General features: G+C 41.8%; 1 protein-coding gene across 3 annotated transcripts in view; it reads left to right on the forward strand.

Annotated features, from left to right (window-relative positions):
• The window catches only part of KREMEN1 (kringle containing transmembrane protein 1), an 83,970-nt gene that overhangs the window by 13,124 nt on the left and 54,932 nt on the right, over positions 1–15,914 (forward strand). For all 3 annotated transcript variants that reach the window (XM_058281583.2, XM_058281584.2, XM_058281582.2), the window contains exons 2-3: positions 5,421–5,583; positions 11,695–11,786. In XM_058281583.2, the coding sequence (XP_058137566.1) occupies positions 5,421–5,583; positions 11,695–11,786 (255 nt within the window). The remainder of the gene's footprint in view (positions 1–5,420; positions 5,584–11,694; positions 11,787–15,914) is intronic.

Consider the following 15,914-nt stretch of genomic DNA (forward strand, 5'->3'; position numbering starts at 1 on the left):
CATATCTTTCAATGGGTTCTCCAAGGAATCTCTTTGTTTCCCTAAAAAGATTAGGACTCCTGATCTAACCAAACTCCCTCATTTCAGAGATTTTTTTAAAAAGTGCTAGTGTCACCAGTGAGCCACAGAGTTAGAGCCTGAGCAGGACTCATGCTCCTCATTGTCCTTACCACTGTCCTTTCCACGGATGCTCTTTCCATCCTGACAGAGAGGAGATCCTGACCTCTCTGAGGTCAGGCCTCTGTCATTGCCACCCTCTCTTTACGAGATGTGAGCTCTAGCTCTCCATTGCCAGTATGTGCAATTAATAAACTGTTACACTATACCCCATTATGTCATTGGGTAGACTGACTTGGGGAATTTCAATGTGAAAAATACCTTTGGAAAGATTTCTAGGTCTTCTGCAGGTTACACTCTAAATTGATTGAAAACTTCAAATAATTTTATGTACAGATAGCATTGAGATTCTGGATTTTGAGGTATAAATATCAAAATTTAGAAAACATGCAATAAAATGTATCAGTCTTTTCTCTATACCTAACCCTTCTAAATTCTAAGTATAATGAACAATGATATTTTGCATGAGAGAAAATTCCAGCTAGCTTTTATTAGCAGTGAAAGAGTATTGAGCTTTCACCCAAATATATTCCATGCCTTTAGATCTTACTACCATGGCAATGACCTCCAGGCTAATACAGCAGCGAGTCCCACAGAGAACAATCAGGTGTGAATAAAAACATTTACCCAGAGATTCCCAGCCAAGGATTTTCATATCCTTGTGTGATTGTACTCATCTCAAGAGAATTTTAATAATATTAGCTTCTCCAATTAAAAAAAAAAAAATCCCACATTCCTTACTTGGAGGATTTTGGTGATGGGGAAAAAGATAAGGGATTCTCAATTTAGAGGGTGGAATTAATCCTCTGAATGCTTTGATGCCAGCCTCAGAGATTTTTTTTGTTTTATTTTGTTTGGTTAGTTTTCTGTTGTGCTACTAAATTTCTCCCAGGCTGTTAGAACTCCCTGAAGACCTATTTTCATTTATTCCCCAAAACAAAAGATTTGGAGCTTCCGCTGGAGAGGTAGGGTCGAATAGAGATGAATGCTGTGAAGCAATTGGACTGGCATAGAGAACATGGGAAAGAAAGCAGCACTTTTCAGTTTATTGTGCCTTCCTTCTCTGAACAATTTCCTCCCGTGACTCTCAAGACCCATGCACCCTCCTAGCTTTCCTTCTACTCACAGCCAGCACTTCCTCCGTCCTCTTTCCAGACCCCAAGAGTTAGAGGGTCCCAGACCTCAGCACCAGGCTCATCTCTGTCTACTCGCGTGTTGCGTCCTGGTGGCCACCCCATTTCTACCTCCAGCCTTGCCTCTTTCCTCAACTGCAGACTTCTGGCCTTCTGCTCTCTTGCATCTCCATTTAATTTTCTGAAAGATGTCTCAGACTTAACCTATCCAAAAACCAAATCTTTTATTCCACCCCACAGACTGCCTTCCCTGAGTCCCCCCATGGTAGTAAATGGCAGCCCTGCCTTCCTTCTATATTCATCTGGCTGATTCTTCCTCCATCTAACAGCAGACGGTTCTATTAAACTTAAGCTACATTGTGTCATTTCCCTGCTCAACCTGCCCGGTCTATATCTCCACCTAATACTTAGAACACAGACCAAAATCAAATTTATATAACCTCAAGCCTTACATGACCTGGACTTGCCTGCCCCTTCCGTTTCCCATCTATCCATTCCCCCTCACTTTCCCTACTCCTGCCAAGTTCAAGGAATTGCTTTATAGTCTCTCAAACCTGCCAAGTACCTTACTGCTTGCAGGAGTTTTGTTCTTGCTGTCCTCTCTGCCATAACACTCGTCCCACAGGTTCCCGGGGCTTTCATCTCCCTTCATCCCCTCTGCTCAGATGTCCCTCCATCCCTGTCTACTCAGATGTCCCTTCCTCTGCAGGCCTTCCCTGACCCACCCACCAGCATTCTGTCTCCACCTCTTTCCTCTGCTTCATTTTTCTTATAGTGCTGATCATAGCCTGATATTAATTTTGATTGATTTATTATGAATGGGTCTCCCCTGTTAACAAGTAAGCTCCATGAATACTGGGTCTTTGGTCACACTGTAGCCCCCTTGCTGTGAACGATATTGGGCACGCAATAGTTTTGAATAAATATCTGCTGAATGAATTGATGGATAATATCTTAGCTATTAGATCTATTGCCATCACTTATTGGCTTTCATTGAATACATAATATACAACTGCCATGTGAATATTTAAATTGATTTAAGCTACTCCTTGATTAGCCAAAACTTATGTAGTTTCCTAGCCGTAGAAAATAAGGGAGGCTGGGTTGCCATTACCTAGTATATACCCTAATATTCTGATGAAATCAAGAGGCACACATAACTTGAAATCTAGAACACTCCAGATTTTTATTCTTTTTTTCTTTCTTTTATTCACACATTTTACAACTGACACACATCAGGTAACTCTGGTTAAAAAAATAATAAAATCTGGCACATTGCCTTAGTTTCCCCCGTGGGTCTGGGAAAAACAGACCAAAGTAAACAAGCTTACACTGTCCCCTCCCCAATCCCAGATGCTACGTCATCCTCATTCTTAAGAACATGGTCACATCCATGGATGGCTGCCACCTTCCTTTGAGTTGCAAAGCAAGTCATTTGAATCTCTGAGAACAGTGACCTCAGGTCCTTTAGGTTTCCCTGTGTTGCTAAGATCTTCCATTGGTCTGCTTGCATTTCTGGTTCCTGGATCACTCCTCAACTATCATTGATAGGAGAAAAAGATATACTAACACACAGCAGGCAAGCTACAAGACCCTTATGTAAAAAACAACTTTCTCATTGCTTTTACCAAATTTATGTAGTTTGAAAGCAATTAAAATTCTAGCAGTTGGCAAAGGTTGGCTGAGTGATCTGAGAATCATTTAGTTTAGTGGTTCCCAAACCTGATTACTTAGCAGAGTCACCTGGGCAACTTTTTAGACTGACAGACTCCCAGATCCCATTCCAGGCGTGGAATGTATGTACACACACAGTTCATTCATATGTCTAGTCATAATAAAAAGTGCTATAAAGCAAACAAACTCAGAAGGGCAGAAAAATAGGAGAGCAGATGATGGGAAGAGTTTTCTGAGGAGGCAATGTTTAGAAACCCATCTGCTATGGGTCGTATTAGGGAAGAACATTTCAGGCAGCAAGTAGTATGGTGTGTTTACAAAATTAAAAGCAGACCATTGTGGCTGGCACATAGCAAGTGAAAAGGGGAAGAGCTTGGGGTACAGTGGGAGGGAGAGGCTGGGGCCCCATATGGGACCTTGTAAATGACAGTAAAGAGTTTGGGTTTTGTTCTGAGCGCTTCCATTTTCCTAAGAACTCTGAGTCCTGCGTGGAAGGTGGTTTGTAGGGGATCAAAAGTGGAAGCAGGGGAAACAGATATGGCTCAAGCAATTGGGCATCCACCTCTCACATGGGAGGTCCCAGGTGCCTCCTAAAGAAGGTGCGCAGACAATGAGCTGACAGACAGAGGGAGCTTTCTTGGGGTGGGTGGGAAGGGGTGGAAATTTTAAAAAAAGGTTAAAAGAAAAAATGGAAACAGGGAGACCTGAATGAGATTGCTGTCTTCTGATGTTGAACAGGATTTAAGTGGGGGAACTGGAAAAAGCACGGAGAGGGCAGCTCCAGAAGATATATATTAAGAAAGTCAAAGGATTCACTGATGCATTGGAAGCGGACGTGAATGAGAGGATTTGGGAAGCAAGGGTGCTAGGGGCTCCTCCCAGAGTCAGTATAGGGTGTGGTTGAGTCCATTCTCTGGAGCGAGACTGTTTCAGACAAATTTCTTAATTTGTTTGTGCCCCCAGTTGGCCCAGCTGTTAAATCTGGGTATGAAGGCTGCCTTTCCATTGGGTAGTTGCTAAGTTGATACGTTTATAACTATGTATCAAACAGAACTTGAACACATCAGTGATGATGTGGTTGTTGGTGATTTGTCCAGCGTTGCACAGCTGGTCAGTAGCAGGTCCAGCATGAGAAGCCTGGGCTTTAGTCTCTAGGTTCAGTGTATTTTATGCTACATTGAGAAGCCTCCTCCAGTTACCTTTGCACTTTTTTTGTTCACTCAGACTCTATGCAACATGATAAATAGATCAGGTTTCTGTATAGCCTGGAAGTTCAGATTATTTTGGCTATCCATAAAACTGCCATTGCAGCCAGAAACACAGAGCACAGATGTTGGGAGAATGGGGGTACAGAAAGAGTGATGTCATGTGGGTAGTTTTTAAATATTAAAAAGAAGTGCCTTCCAGAATAAAGATGTGCTCATGTTATTAACATGCTTCGGCTGAAGGAGGCAAACAGTCTACACTAGGAGGCGGTGGGGAGAGTCATTAACACTGAAAGTGATAGGTCAAGATGTGCCAGGAGAAAGCAAGCAGGAGTGCTAAGAACGTTAGTGCAATGCCACCAGGTTGTCAGGTTTCTGGTGATACATCTTAAAGAAGCGTTTGAAGTGCTTCTATCTGTCAGTTTGAACTAAGCTAATTTTTAAAAATTGCTCTTTGTACTGTGCCTTTCTCATGAACCTCTGTGAGTTTAATGCATGCAATATGTGGGGGGAAATCCTATCAGCCTCAGTTCCCATCTCCCTAAAGGCCGAGAAGCACATTGTTGCACCTGCAAGGATTTGTCATTTTATTAAACTGGGACCTCAGGCCATTTTCAGTGTGTCTTGTAGGAAGGAATTTCAGAAAAAGGTGAGAGAAAATGCCATCGCAACCCTCATGTTGACTGTTTGGTTGCACCTTGGCCTCAAACAGCATGGAGAAGACTGTTATTCATTACCAGGGAATGTGAGTCATTCTCAGGCTTGTGTGATTGGGATTCCAAAGCATTGCTGTATCCGATGGTCTTATTAAATCCAAGTGTCAGTGCAGCCTTTCAGACTAGAGGGGAGGGCTCAGTTACAGTGGTGACCTGGTTCTAGTTACCATCCAGAGACACTGGCGAGAGCAGCGACCCCCTCAGAGTGCCCAGAATCCCACATGGATGTGGCTATTACCAACTGTTCCCAGATTTGGGGGTTTTCTGGTTCATTTTGTGCACTTCAACACATCTCAGTTCCCTGCGTGTATCCTAACTGGGATCTGTATTCTTTAGGGAAAATGTCCTAGTGTCTGTGGGCACACTGGTGCCAAGATGAGCCTAGCATTTGGAGGGTACCTTGTTCCAGATATATGTAGCCCCAGCAGTGGTAACTGCACTGTGTCCAGGATCTAGCAAGACACTTTCCATTTTCAGCTTGTTCCAAGCAAAACAAATAAAACATCAACAAGAGAGGGGAGGAGACTGTAGATGTTGCCAGAAAATTAGTTTGCTCTGTCTTTTCTTTCTCCTAGAGTGTTTTACAGCCAATGGTGCGGATTATAGGGGAACGCAGAACTGGACAGCCCTGCAAGGCGGGAAGCCATGTCTGTTCTGGAACGAGACTTTTCAGCATCCCTACAACACTCTGAAATACCCCAACGGGGAGGGAGGCCTGGGTGAGCATAACTATTGCAGGTAAGATGGGCCCACTCAGTACTTAAAAAAAAAAAATTTCTGGTGTCCTCTTCCAATCCCTTCCAGCCCTTGTTTATAACTGGAGAAAGCGTCTTTGTTTTGGCCAATTCAGAAAGCCTTTCTTATCACTATTTTAACAATCTTTCTCCCACGCCTTAACATACACACACACACACCATCCACCACCCTTTTCAACTTGGGTTGCTTTGATTCAAAGCTCTGCTTTCCAGTCTGATCATTTACATGTCTCTTTGGGAGGGATTTCTTAGTTGGCCTTTCCACCAGTAGACAATACACAGACAGCACAGCTTACTAAGCTGGTGGTCACACAGAGCACCATCTATAACCCATACCTCCCTCTGCTTTTTTTTTTTTTAAGATTTATTTATTTATTATTTTTTAAATTTCTTTCCTCTCCCCGCCACCCCCGCCCCCAGTTGTCTGCTCTGTGTGTCCATTCACTGTGTGTTCTTCTGTGCCCACTTGTATTCTTGTCAGTGGCACCGGGAATCTGTGTCTCTTTTTGTTGCGTCAGTTTTGCTGCATCACCTCTCCATGTGTGCAGCGCCATTCCTGGGCAGGCTGCACTTTTTTCGCGCTGGGCGGCTCTTCTTGCAGGGTGCACTCCTTGCACGTGAGGCTCCCCTCTGCGGGGGACACACCTGCGTGGCACGGTGCTCCTTGCACGCATGAGCGTGGGCCAGCTCACCACATGGTTCAGGAGGCCCTGGTTTTGAACCTTTGACCTCTCATGTGGTAGCCGGACACCCTATCCGTTGGGCCAAATCCACTTCCCTTCTTTTTTTTTTTAAGATTTTTAAGTTTACTTCTCCCCACCCCCTCGTTGTTTGCATTTGCTGTGTCTGTTTCTTGTATGCTGGTCTTCTTTTTTTAGGAGACACCAGGCACTGAACCTGGGACCTCTGATGTGGGAGAGAAGTGCCTAATCACTTGCACCACCTCTGCTTCCTGCTTTGTTGCATCTCATTAAGTTTTCCTCACGGCTCTTGTTGCGTCAGCTTGCTATGCCTGCCCATCGCAATAGTTCACTGTCTTGCTGGTCTTCTTTAGGAGGCACTGGGAACTGAACCTGGAAACTCCCATGTGGTAGGCGGGAGCTCAGTCACTTGAGCCACATCTGCTTCCCTCCCTCTGCTTCTGAGTATGGGAAGCAGCCCTGTATTAGCCCCCCTCCTGCTAGCCCAGTCTAACCTTGCTCTTGGAGCAACCTCAGTTGTGTCATTTACTTTCTTGCAATAGACTAGGTGTTTCTTTGCTCTTTACCTCTTGTCTGACTCTAGCAGGGGGCTCTTAACCTGTGATCCATGTTGATTAGAATGTGTTGTATTCTTACTTTTCTGGGAAAGTGATCCATTGGTCTCATCAGATTCTCACAGTTACCTATAATTGAAAACAAGTTGAAGGAAGTGGATTTGGCCAAACGGATAGGGCGTCCACCTTCCACATGGGAGGTCGAAGGTTCAAACCCAGGGCCTCCTGACCCATGCCCACATGCAGTGCTGATGTGCGCAAGGAGTGCCGTGCCATGCACGGGTATTCCCCAACAGGGAAGCCCCACATGCAAGGAATGTGCCCTGCAAGAAGAGCCACTCTGCACAAAAAAAGCGCAGCCTGCCCAGGAGTGGTGCCGCACACATAGAGAGCTGATGCAGCAAGATGACACAACAAAAAGAGACACAGATTCCCGGTGCCACTGAGAAGAATACAAGTGGACACAGAAGAACACACAGTGAATGGACACAGAGATCAGACACTGGGGGTGGGAAGAAAGGGAAGAGAAATAAAATAAAATTTAAAAATCTTTAAAAAAAAGAAGGTACTGGGAACCAAACCTGGGACCTCCCACATGGTAGATGGGAGCTCAACCACTTGAGCCACATCCTCTTCCCTTATTTATTTTTAACCTGGCTATACTTCTTGTTCTGAAGTATGTCTTGGTAGTAGACTATTGGTTTATTCCATTACTCTATTGCTTGGTATCAAGTAGGACTTGTCAGAAGAATCCCTGTTTTGTTTTGTTTTTTAAGATTTGTTTTATTTATTTATTTATTCATCCCCCCTTGTTGTTTGCTCTCGCTGTCTGCTGTATATGTCTATATGCTGTGTGCTCTCTGTGTCTGCTTGTCTTTTCTTTAAGGAGTCACTGGGAACCAAACCCGTGACCTCCCATATGGTAGACGGGAGCTCAGGCGCTTGAGCCACATCTGCTTCCCGAGACCCTGTTTTTAAGTCTGACTGTAAGGTAAATTTTTTATTTCCAATGAGATTTAATTTATATGAAAGATATTTTTTCTAATAAATTAGTACTCCATTCTATCCATAGGCTCCCAGAAATCCACCAGTAAATATCCATTAAGAGAGTAGTGAGAGCCAGGGGGCACCACCTTCCTTTTTAGGTTGGTTGTCTGCAGCCTTCTCCTTTGATTTGATGGAATGTACCAGGCCTGAGCTAGCAGTTCTTACTTCAAAAGAAGGGAGGCTGAAGTTGTTGATTATTTTCACATCAGAGAGTCCCAGCCTTTTGTTTTATCACTGCAGTAAAGTCAAAGATGAATTTGCTTGTTCTTTATTAAGCTATTCTAATGGTTTTCAGAATGGTTGTGACAGTGATAATAAACAGTTGTTTTCTAAGGACTTTACCAAATAATGCATCAAAGCCAAACACTGAATAGAGGGAGGAAAATGACAGTGAAATACTGTTTAAAGAAAGACTTTGTACAAGTTCTCATACTTTGATTGCTCGGCTGACATCCTACACCATGTTTCTCTTGAGCAGTTTTTTTCAGACCCATCAACATTTGAGATGTTTGAGAGCTGGTGAGTGATGGGAATGCACTTGTCTCAGGTTGACATATCTGGATCAGAGGGGAAGGCAGGGATAGGGGAAGAGCAGCCTTGGTGCTGGCACCTGCCTTTGGGCACAAAGAATAAAAGGAGCCTTTGTGCTTCAGGGAGGCTTATCTTCTAGGCCACACAATAGGCTTTTCCCTCCAAGGCCAGATAGGGGTTGTTCCGAAGCTAGGGCTGCAGGGTTTTTATGCCCATTTCCGGCCTAACTGGAGTGTCAGGTTTCCAGTGTTCTGAGTCTAAATAAAGGGAGCTTGGAGAGAGTTGAAGAGAGGCAAGGCTTTTTTTTTTGTTTGAGTCTAGTAGCCCCTGCCATTTTTTGGTCTGCTTCAGCATTGTTGCGCTATTCTTGTCATGGAATCTCTGAATTGAAAGGAGACTTGAGAGAGCATTTGTTCCATACCATTATCATTGAGAAATGTGAAATAAATCTTTTTAAAATGTTATTGCCATATCAGACATTGGTACAGGCACTACAGGATCGTAGGTCCTAACTGAAACTCTTCAGCAGAGTTTTCTTCAGAATTCTCTGAGGAGTCAGTATTTTGAGGAAGGAATGCAACCCATTCTTGTCAAATGTGAGTTTTGCAGCTTGATCCCAGTGAAAACTTGCCATTGAATTCTATATTATGTATTATGTGAGTTTTATTTTTTAAGTAAAACTTTTATGATCACATAATTGGACTGTTCAAAGCAGAGCAAAGAGAAAATGAAGAGAACTAGAAAAGAAAAAACATTTAAATCCCTATCATCTAGAGAAAAATACTTTATAGTATTCAATACATCTTTTCAAAAGATGGGATCATGTCATCCTTGGTGTTTTATAACTGCATTTTTTTTTAAGATTTATTTTATTTATTCCACCCCCTACCTCCCCCCACCCCCCTGTTGTCTGCTCTCTTGTGTCCATTTGCTGTGTGTTCTCTGTGTCCGCTTGCATTCTCGGTGGCACAAGGAATCTGTGTCTCTTTTTGTTGCGTCAGCTCTCTGTGTGTGTAGCTCCACTCCTGGGCAGGCTGTGCTTTTTTCGCGCAGCACGCCTCTCCTTGCAGGGCGCACTCCTTGTACATGGGGCTCTCCTGCGTGGCACAGCACTCCTTGCGCATGGCAGCACTGCGTATGGGCCAGCTCACCACACAGGCCAGGAGGCCCTGGGTTTGAACCCTGGACTTCCTAAATGGTAGGCAGATACTCTATTCAGTTGAGCCACATCCACTTCCCTATAACTCATTTTTTAAAAACTTAATAAGATATTGTGAATATTTTTCCATAATAATAAAAGTGTCTCTATACTGCATTTTTACTGACTACCTAGCACTCCTTTTATTCAATCAATCCTTTATTTTTATTTATTTATTTATTTTTAGGCAAACAAGCAAAAATTTATTTAAGGATTAGCCTTCTATACCCACCGTAATTATTGCATTGTAACTCTGAGCCACACCATGTATAATTCTCATCAGACAATATGAGATAGAGTTCAGCCAATGCTCTATTATTGGATATTTGTTTTTTCCAGCTGTTTTTTTTGTTTTGTTTTGTTTTTAGGTTGGAAATTCTTTTATCATATTTAGAATCAAAATATTCCTTACAATTATTACAGTTTATAGTAAAAAGGATAGCAAAACACAAGATCATGTATAAGCTTAAGTATTCAAGTTTCTGAAGAACCAAAATGAAAAGGAAAATAATGGCCTACTACAAAGCTGTAGTATATGGTAATAAAATGTTTTCAGTGAGTTCAGATTAAAGCAATAAATGTACCCCTTGGGCTTCTGATTCTTGGTCAAAAACTGCTAAACTAAATGATTAGTATAATCTGATTATGAAGTTACTTGGTTTTTGTAGATCATCTACAGTTTCTTTAAAAACAGTGCAATTTAAAAGAAACTTACACAGTACACAGTACTCTCAAATTAGTCATTATGTAAAGGACATTCCCTAGAAGCAGTAAATATATTCCATAGTTTTCTATTATAAAAATGTCTCAGTGAACATCTTTGTAAGTAAAGATTTACTTAGACTAAATTCCTGAGGGAGAAATTGCTGGGTTAAGGGTTTGCATATTTTAAGGCCTTTGATTCATTCTACCACATTGCCACCCCAACCCTTTGTGTCGGTTTTTGTTCTCATCAGCAGCCTGAGAGACCTGTGCCCTCTCAACTGCTGGAGTCTCAGTATTTACGTTCAAGGTGCCAATGTGGGCAGCACGGGAAAGCCAGAGCCTCTTAGTGCTGGTTGGCATGATTTGTTTGGTGGTCATTGTCCTAGTGACACTGTAGTGAGCTTGTGTAAACATTGCTCACCCTCCCCAACCTCTAGAGCAAGGGTTCTTAATCAGGGGCCCACAGATCCCCAAGGGATCCATGGAAAGATTTCAGGGGGTCTGTGAGCTTGAATTGAAAATTCAAAACAGCATTATTCTTGTGGGGACATGTTTGGTGCATGTGTGATATATTTATTAAATAATACACAGTGCAGTGTGGACTTAATATGATTTTTACTTTTGATATTGAGTGTTCTGAGTGCAGTGGATAACTACCTACAAAAAGGTTGGTAAGGATGGCAGAGATGGTTTTATGATGCCATGGGAAAAATGCGAATTTCTAAATGTTGCCGGATATGACCGTTTGCCAGGGGTTCTTAACAAGGGGTCTGTGAGCTTGAATTTAAATTTTTTAAAAAAGTTATTTTTGTGAGGATGAGTTGATGCAGGTGTGGTATATTTATTAAATAATACACAGTATAATGTGATCTTAGTAAGGGGTCTGTGATTTTCACCTGACTGGCAAAGGGGTCCATGTAACAGAAAAGGTTAAGAACCCCTGGAACAGATGTTGAACCGTGTTAGCTAATCAGATATTGAAATTATGGGAAAGTTGTAAAACGTAATTTTGAATAATACTAAAATTTAATTTGAAGACATGCTGATGTTGAGTGTCATAAAACTATTTGCTGCTACATTCTGAGAAAGGGTCCATGATTTTCACCTGACTGGCAAAGGGGTCCGTGAAACAAAAAAGTTTAGGAACCCCTGCTCTAGAGATAGGGCAGCGTGAGTAGGTCTGTTCTCATTATTGTTTTTCCCTTCTTGATAAATAAGAGGTGGCATTGAGATAGATGCAATCATTAGAAATAACACAGATGCTAAAGGTTTTCTCTTTCTGTGAAACTGAAAAGCAATGAGCCAGTTGACGTAAAAGGCTGGAAATGTTACTTAGGTTGTGTCCTTTGCCCCAACAGAAACCCGGATGGAGACGTGAGCCCCTGGTGCTATGTGGCAGAGCACGAGGACGGTGTCTACTGGAAGTACTGTGAGATACCTGCTTGCCAGAGTAAGACTAAAATGCACCATCTGATGGTTTTTAGGACATTGGGCTCTAAGTGGAAGTGCAGAGGGAGAGGCCCAGCCAGAGGTCAGGTAGTTCAGGCTGGTGAATTTCACAAAGCCAGTGAGGGAGAAGCCATCCTGGGCTGAAGTTTTCCTTCTCTTGTTGAGGCTTTTCAGCAGTGGGAATGCCAGTTCCCCAGCACTCCATTCCCTTGGTGGGCAAGCCTAACCAGAATTCCTACTTAGAGTTACTTTCTTCTTGTTGATTTCAGGGATAGAGCAGGCAACAGCTGCCTAGCAGGACAGGAAAAAAAAATACCTTGTACTTGCTGAGTGAATTTTTTAGAATGAGTAAATAACCTCTTTATGGACAGTAAAACTAAGTTATGACACTACAGACAGTAAAACTAAGTTATGACACTACTTATTTGGATTTCGACATGTCCCCTGAAAAATGATTTTCAGTAAACACCTGATTAAATACTATACAAAGTCAATATGATAATTCTTTCCCCCATAATAGCATAATGGTGTTCCATTGGGTTTTTTAAATGATAATAACTTACAACCTATACATCTGTACTTTAAAAAACCCATTTACTTCAGTCTTACCAAAAGGCCTGTTTTCTAACCTGGGACTCCTGCTCTCTCATGCCCAGAATAACAATGGTTTATACTCTGATGCCTGAAATGGAAAGGGCAGTCCCCGAACCAGTGCTGCAGGCCAGTACTTACCTTTAATAATTTAAACTTCCAAATATCACCACTGCCCAACAGTTAAGGACCTAACATCACTATCCTAATAATATGAATGAGACTTAATTCAGTCACAAAATTAGGAAAACTGTAAAGACCAGAAGAATGAGCCATTGCTTCGCCTGGCTAATCAGATTTTTAAAATGAAAAAGTCTCATTTGGCTCTAGTTATATAAAGAAGAAAGGGGAAGGGGGAAAGGAAAGCAGATTTTCCTCGGTCCATTTGTTCTATACAAAGATACTCTTTTAGTACCAGCCACTGTCATTTTCTCCAGGATGGTGGAGAGGGGATTTCAGTCTGGGCACTTCTATTTAGAAAGATAATCCTACTCAACTTGCATTTATTAAATATAAAATTTGGACCAATAAGAGCAGATCCATGTGGTCATTGAAACTTGATTCCAAAAGAGACAGTTTTAGCAAAATGGTACAAACCATCTAGTACCCTTACAATTTGTAACCCTTGCCAATGTGCCTCATTGTTCCAAATAAAGCAAATTAAATAATATTTCTATTTTTGATGGCCCTTTTGATAGCCCTCTCAAAGCTCCTAAAGCTGGTCTTGTAATGGCCTGGGTAGGGCGGCTTACGGAAGTCAGGAATGAGAAGCAAAGAGTACCTGGTCTGGGGAAAGTGAGCAGCATCTAGCTACAGCTCTTTGAAAAACCTTTCTCTTCCCCTGTGAGCTCCAGAGCTCCCCATCAGGCTAAGCTTTGGACGTTGAGTCTGATTCTGAACCAGAACACTATACTGCTGGTGTGTCAGATTAACATAGCTGAAAAAATTCTTGTGTGTTCTGCCGCAAGAGACTTTGATAATTGCCTGGAGGACCCAATTTGAGATACAGCAGCCTGTTTTAGGCCAATCTTGCCCTATTTCTGGATGTAGAGTCATAATTTTCATGAACAATACTAACCCTCTGTGTGAAGTTGCTATTCATGATTAGTGTTGAACTTGTCATACAGGAAGAGGCCTGTGACATGATCAGATTCCTGGAAAGTTCATATCAGAATATAACAGACCCAGCAGGAGCCAGGGGGAATTGAATGTTTAGGGACAAAGCAGAATCTGGTTGAATGGTGGGTCATTGTGCTCTCCACATAACAAGCCGGAATCCCTGCCCCTAGGCTTGTTATGTGGAGAGCTAAAACAAGCAGGGAGGCTGAGATGAAGTATGATTCAAAAGAGGCAAAGGGAAATTTGAACTGTGTTCTTGACCTGCAGAGCATGAATCAGAACTTACTGTTAAAGGGAGAACAACTCCAAGGTAATTGGATTTACCCCTCCAGCTGCTTCTGCCAGCATGTTTCAGAAACCCAGTTACTATTGCACACAGGAGGAATATAGGCTTTAAAAGCAAATTCTACCTTCCCCAAGGTCATCATCCCTCTCGGTCCCACCCTCCAGATGTCTGAGTTCTGTAGGTTTGGCTATTGAAGGGGGAAATCATTTGGCTTAATATCTGTCCTGTGCACATTTCTCTTTTGTTAAATAATCCTCCTCACCATACTATTCCCTTTTATTTTAGTACTTTTGAGAAAAGTGCTAGTGCGGACCTTAGCTTGGCTTTTGCTTTGTTCTTTTTTTTTTTACATTTTTTGTTAAAGTTAATAGATCACAAAGAAGGTTACATTAAAAAAACATAGAGAAAAACATAAAAAACATAAGAGGTTCCCATATACCCAACTCCACACACCCCCACCCCATCATTTTTGTAAATTGTTTTTTTTTGAAGATCTATACATCACACACAAAAAAGTTACAATTAAAAAATGTAAGAGGTTCCTGTATACCTCCCACCTCCCCACCCCATCCTGCCATACCAACAACCTCCTCCATCATTGTGGCACACTCATCACACTCAGTGAACACAATTTGGAGCACTGCTGTACCACATGGATAATATTTTACCCTGTAGTTCACACTCTCCTCTAGTACATTCAGTGGGTTATGGCAGGATATATAAAGCCCAGCATCTGACCCTGCAATATCATTTAGGACAGCTCAAGGTCCCAAAAATGCCCCCACGTCACATCTCTTCTTTCCTCTCCCTGCCCTCAACAACTACTGTGGCCACTTTCTCCACCTCAATGCTACAATTTCTTCTATTACTAGTCACAATAGTTTTTTTTCTTGTGGTTATTGTTTTTAAAGATTTATTTATTTTTTATTTATTTATCTACCCTTCCACCCCCAGTTGTCTGCTCTATGTGTCTATTCGCTGTGTGTTCTTCTGTGACCTCTTCTATCCTTATCAGTGGCACCGGGAATCTGTGTTTCTTTTTTTTTTGTCTTTATTTTTTTAATGGTACATTCACTGTGTTTCTTTTTGTTGCATCATCTTGTTGTGTCAGCTCTCTGTGTGTGCAGCGCCATTCTTGGGCAGGCTGCACTTTCTTTCGTGCTGGGCAGCTCTCCTTATGGGGCGCACTCCTTGAGCGTGGGGCTCCCCTACGCGGGGACACTCCTGCATGGCACGGCACTCCTTGTGCGCATCAGCACTGCTCATGGGCCAGCTCCACACAGGTCAAGGAGGCCCGGGGTTTGAACCATGGAACTCCCATGTGGTAGATGGAAGCCCTAACCACTGGGCCAAGTCTGCTTCCCCACATATAGGTTCTTTAGCCAAATTTGTGCGGTTTTTTAAAGTATTTGTGAATAGGGGGGAAGTCCTGCAAATGGCATTTTAAAGGCAAATGTAATTTTTCCCCCCACATAGCTGATTTGGCCATGGGTGAGAAGTTTGTTGTTTTTTTTTCTATAAAACATTCACCTGATTTATATAAGCCCAACTATAAAAAATTCACCTTTTAAATAGCTGGGAAATTTGAATATCAACTGGGTATTAGATTATATTAAGGGATCACTGTTAATTTGATTAGGTATGATAGTAGCATAGTGGTTATATATATATATATACTTCTTTTTAATTATAGGTGCATTTGTGGTTGAAATGGCACTGTGTCTGGGGTTTGCTTTAAAACAATTCAGCTCCCTGAAGAGTGACTGGGTGGGGGCAAAGGAAATAGATGATATTAGAATCTTAAAAAAAAAAAATTGTTGAAGATGGATGATAGTTCATTATAGTACTCTTTCCTACTTTTGTGTATGTTTGAAAGTTTCTATTATTTAAAAAATTATTAATTTTACAATATTTTAAATATTTAAAGAATAAACACAATATTTAGAGTATCTGGATACAAATATGTATTATGACTAACCTAATTGTGATACTTTCACATGTAGCTCACAGGTATCTCTTATTAAAGTTGTAAATCTACTCAAGGATTTTAGACATACATAGATGTTGTTAGCTGTGATAAATGACATTTCTTAAGCTCCAACCATGTATTAGACCTTGTACACTAAGGGGAAA

The sequence above is a fragment of the Dasypus novemcinctus genome, chromosome 19, assembly GCF_030445035.2.
Source record: "Dasypus novemcinctus isolate mDasNov1 chromosome 19, mDasNov1.1.hap2, whole genome shotgun sequence".
In the NCBI taxonomy this organism is placed as follows: domain Eukaryota; kingdom Metazoa; phylum Chordata; class Mammalia; order Cingulata; family Dasypodidae; genus Dasypus; species Dasypus novemcinctus.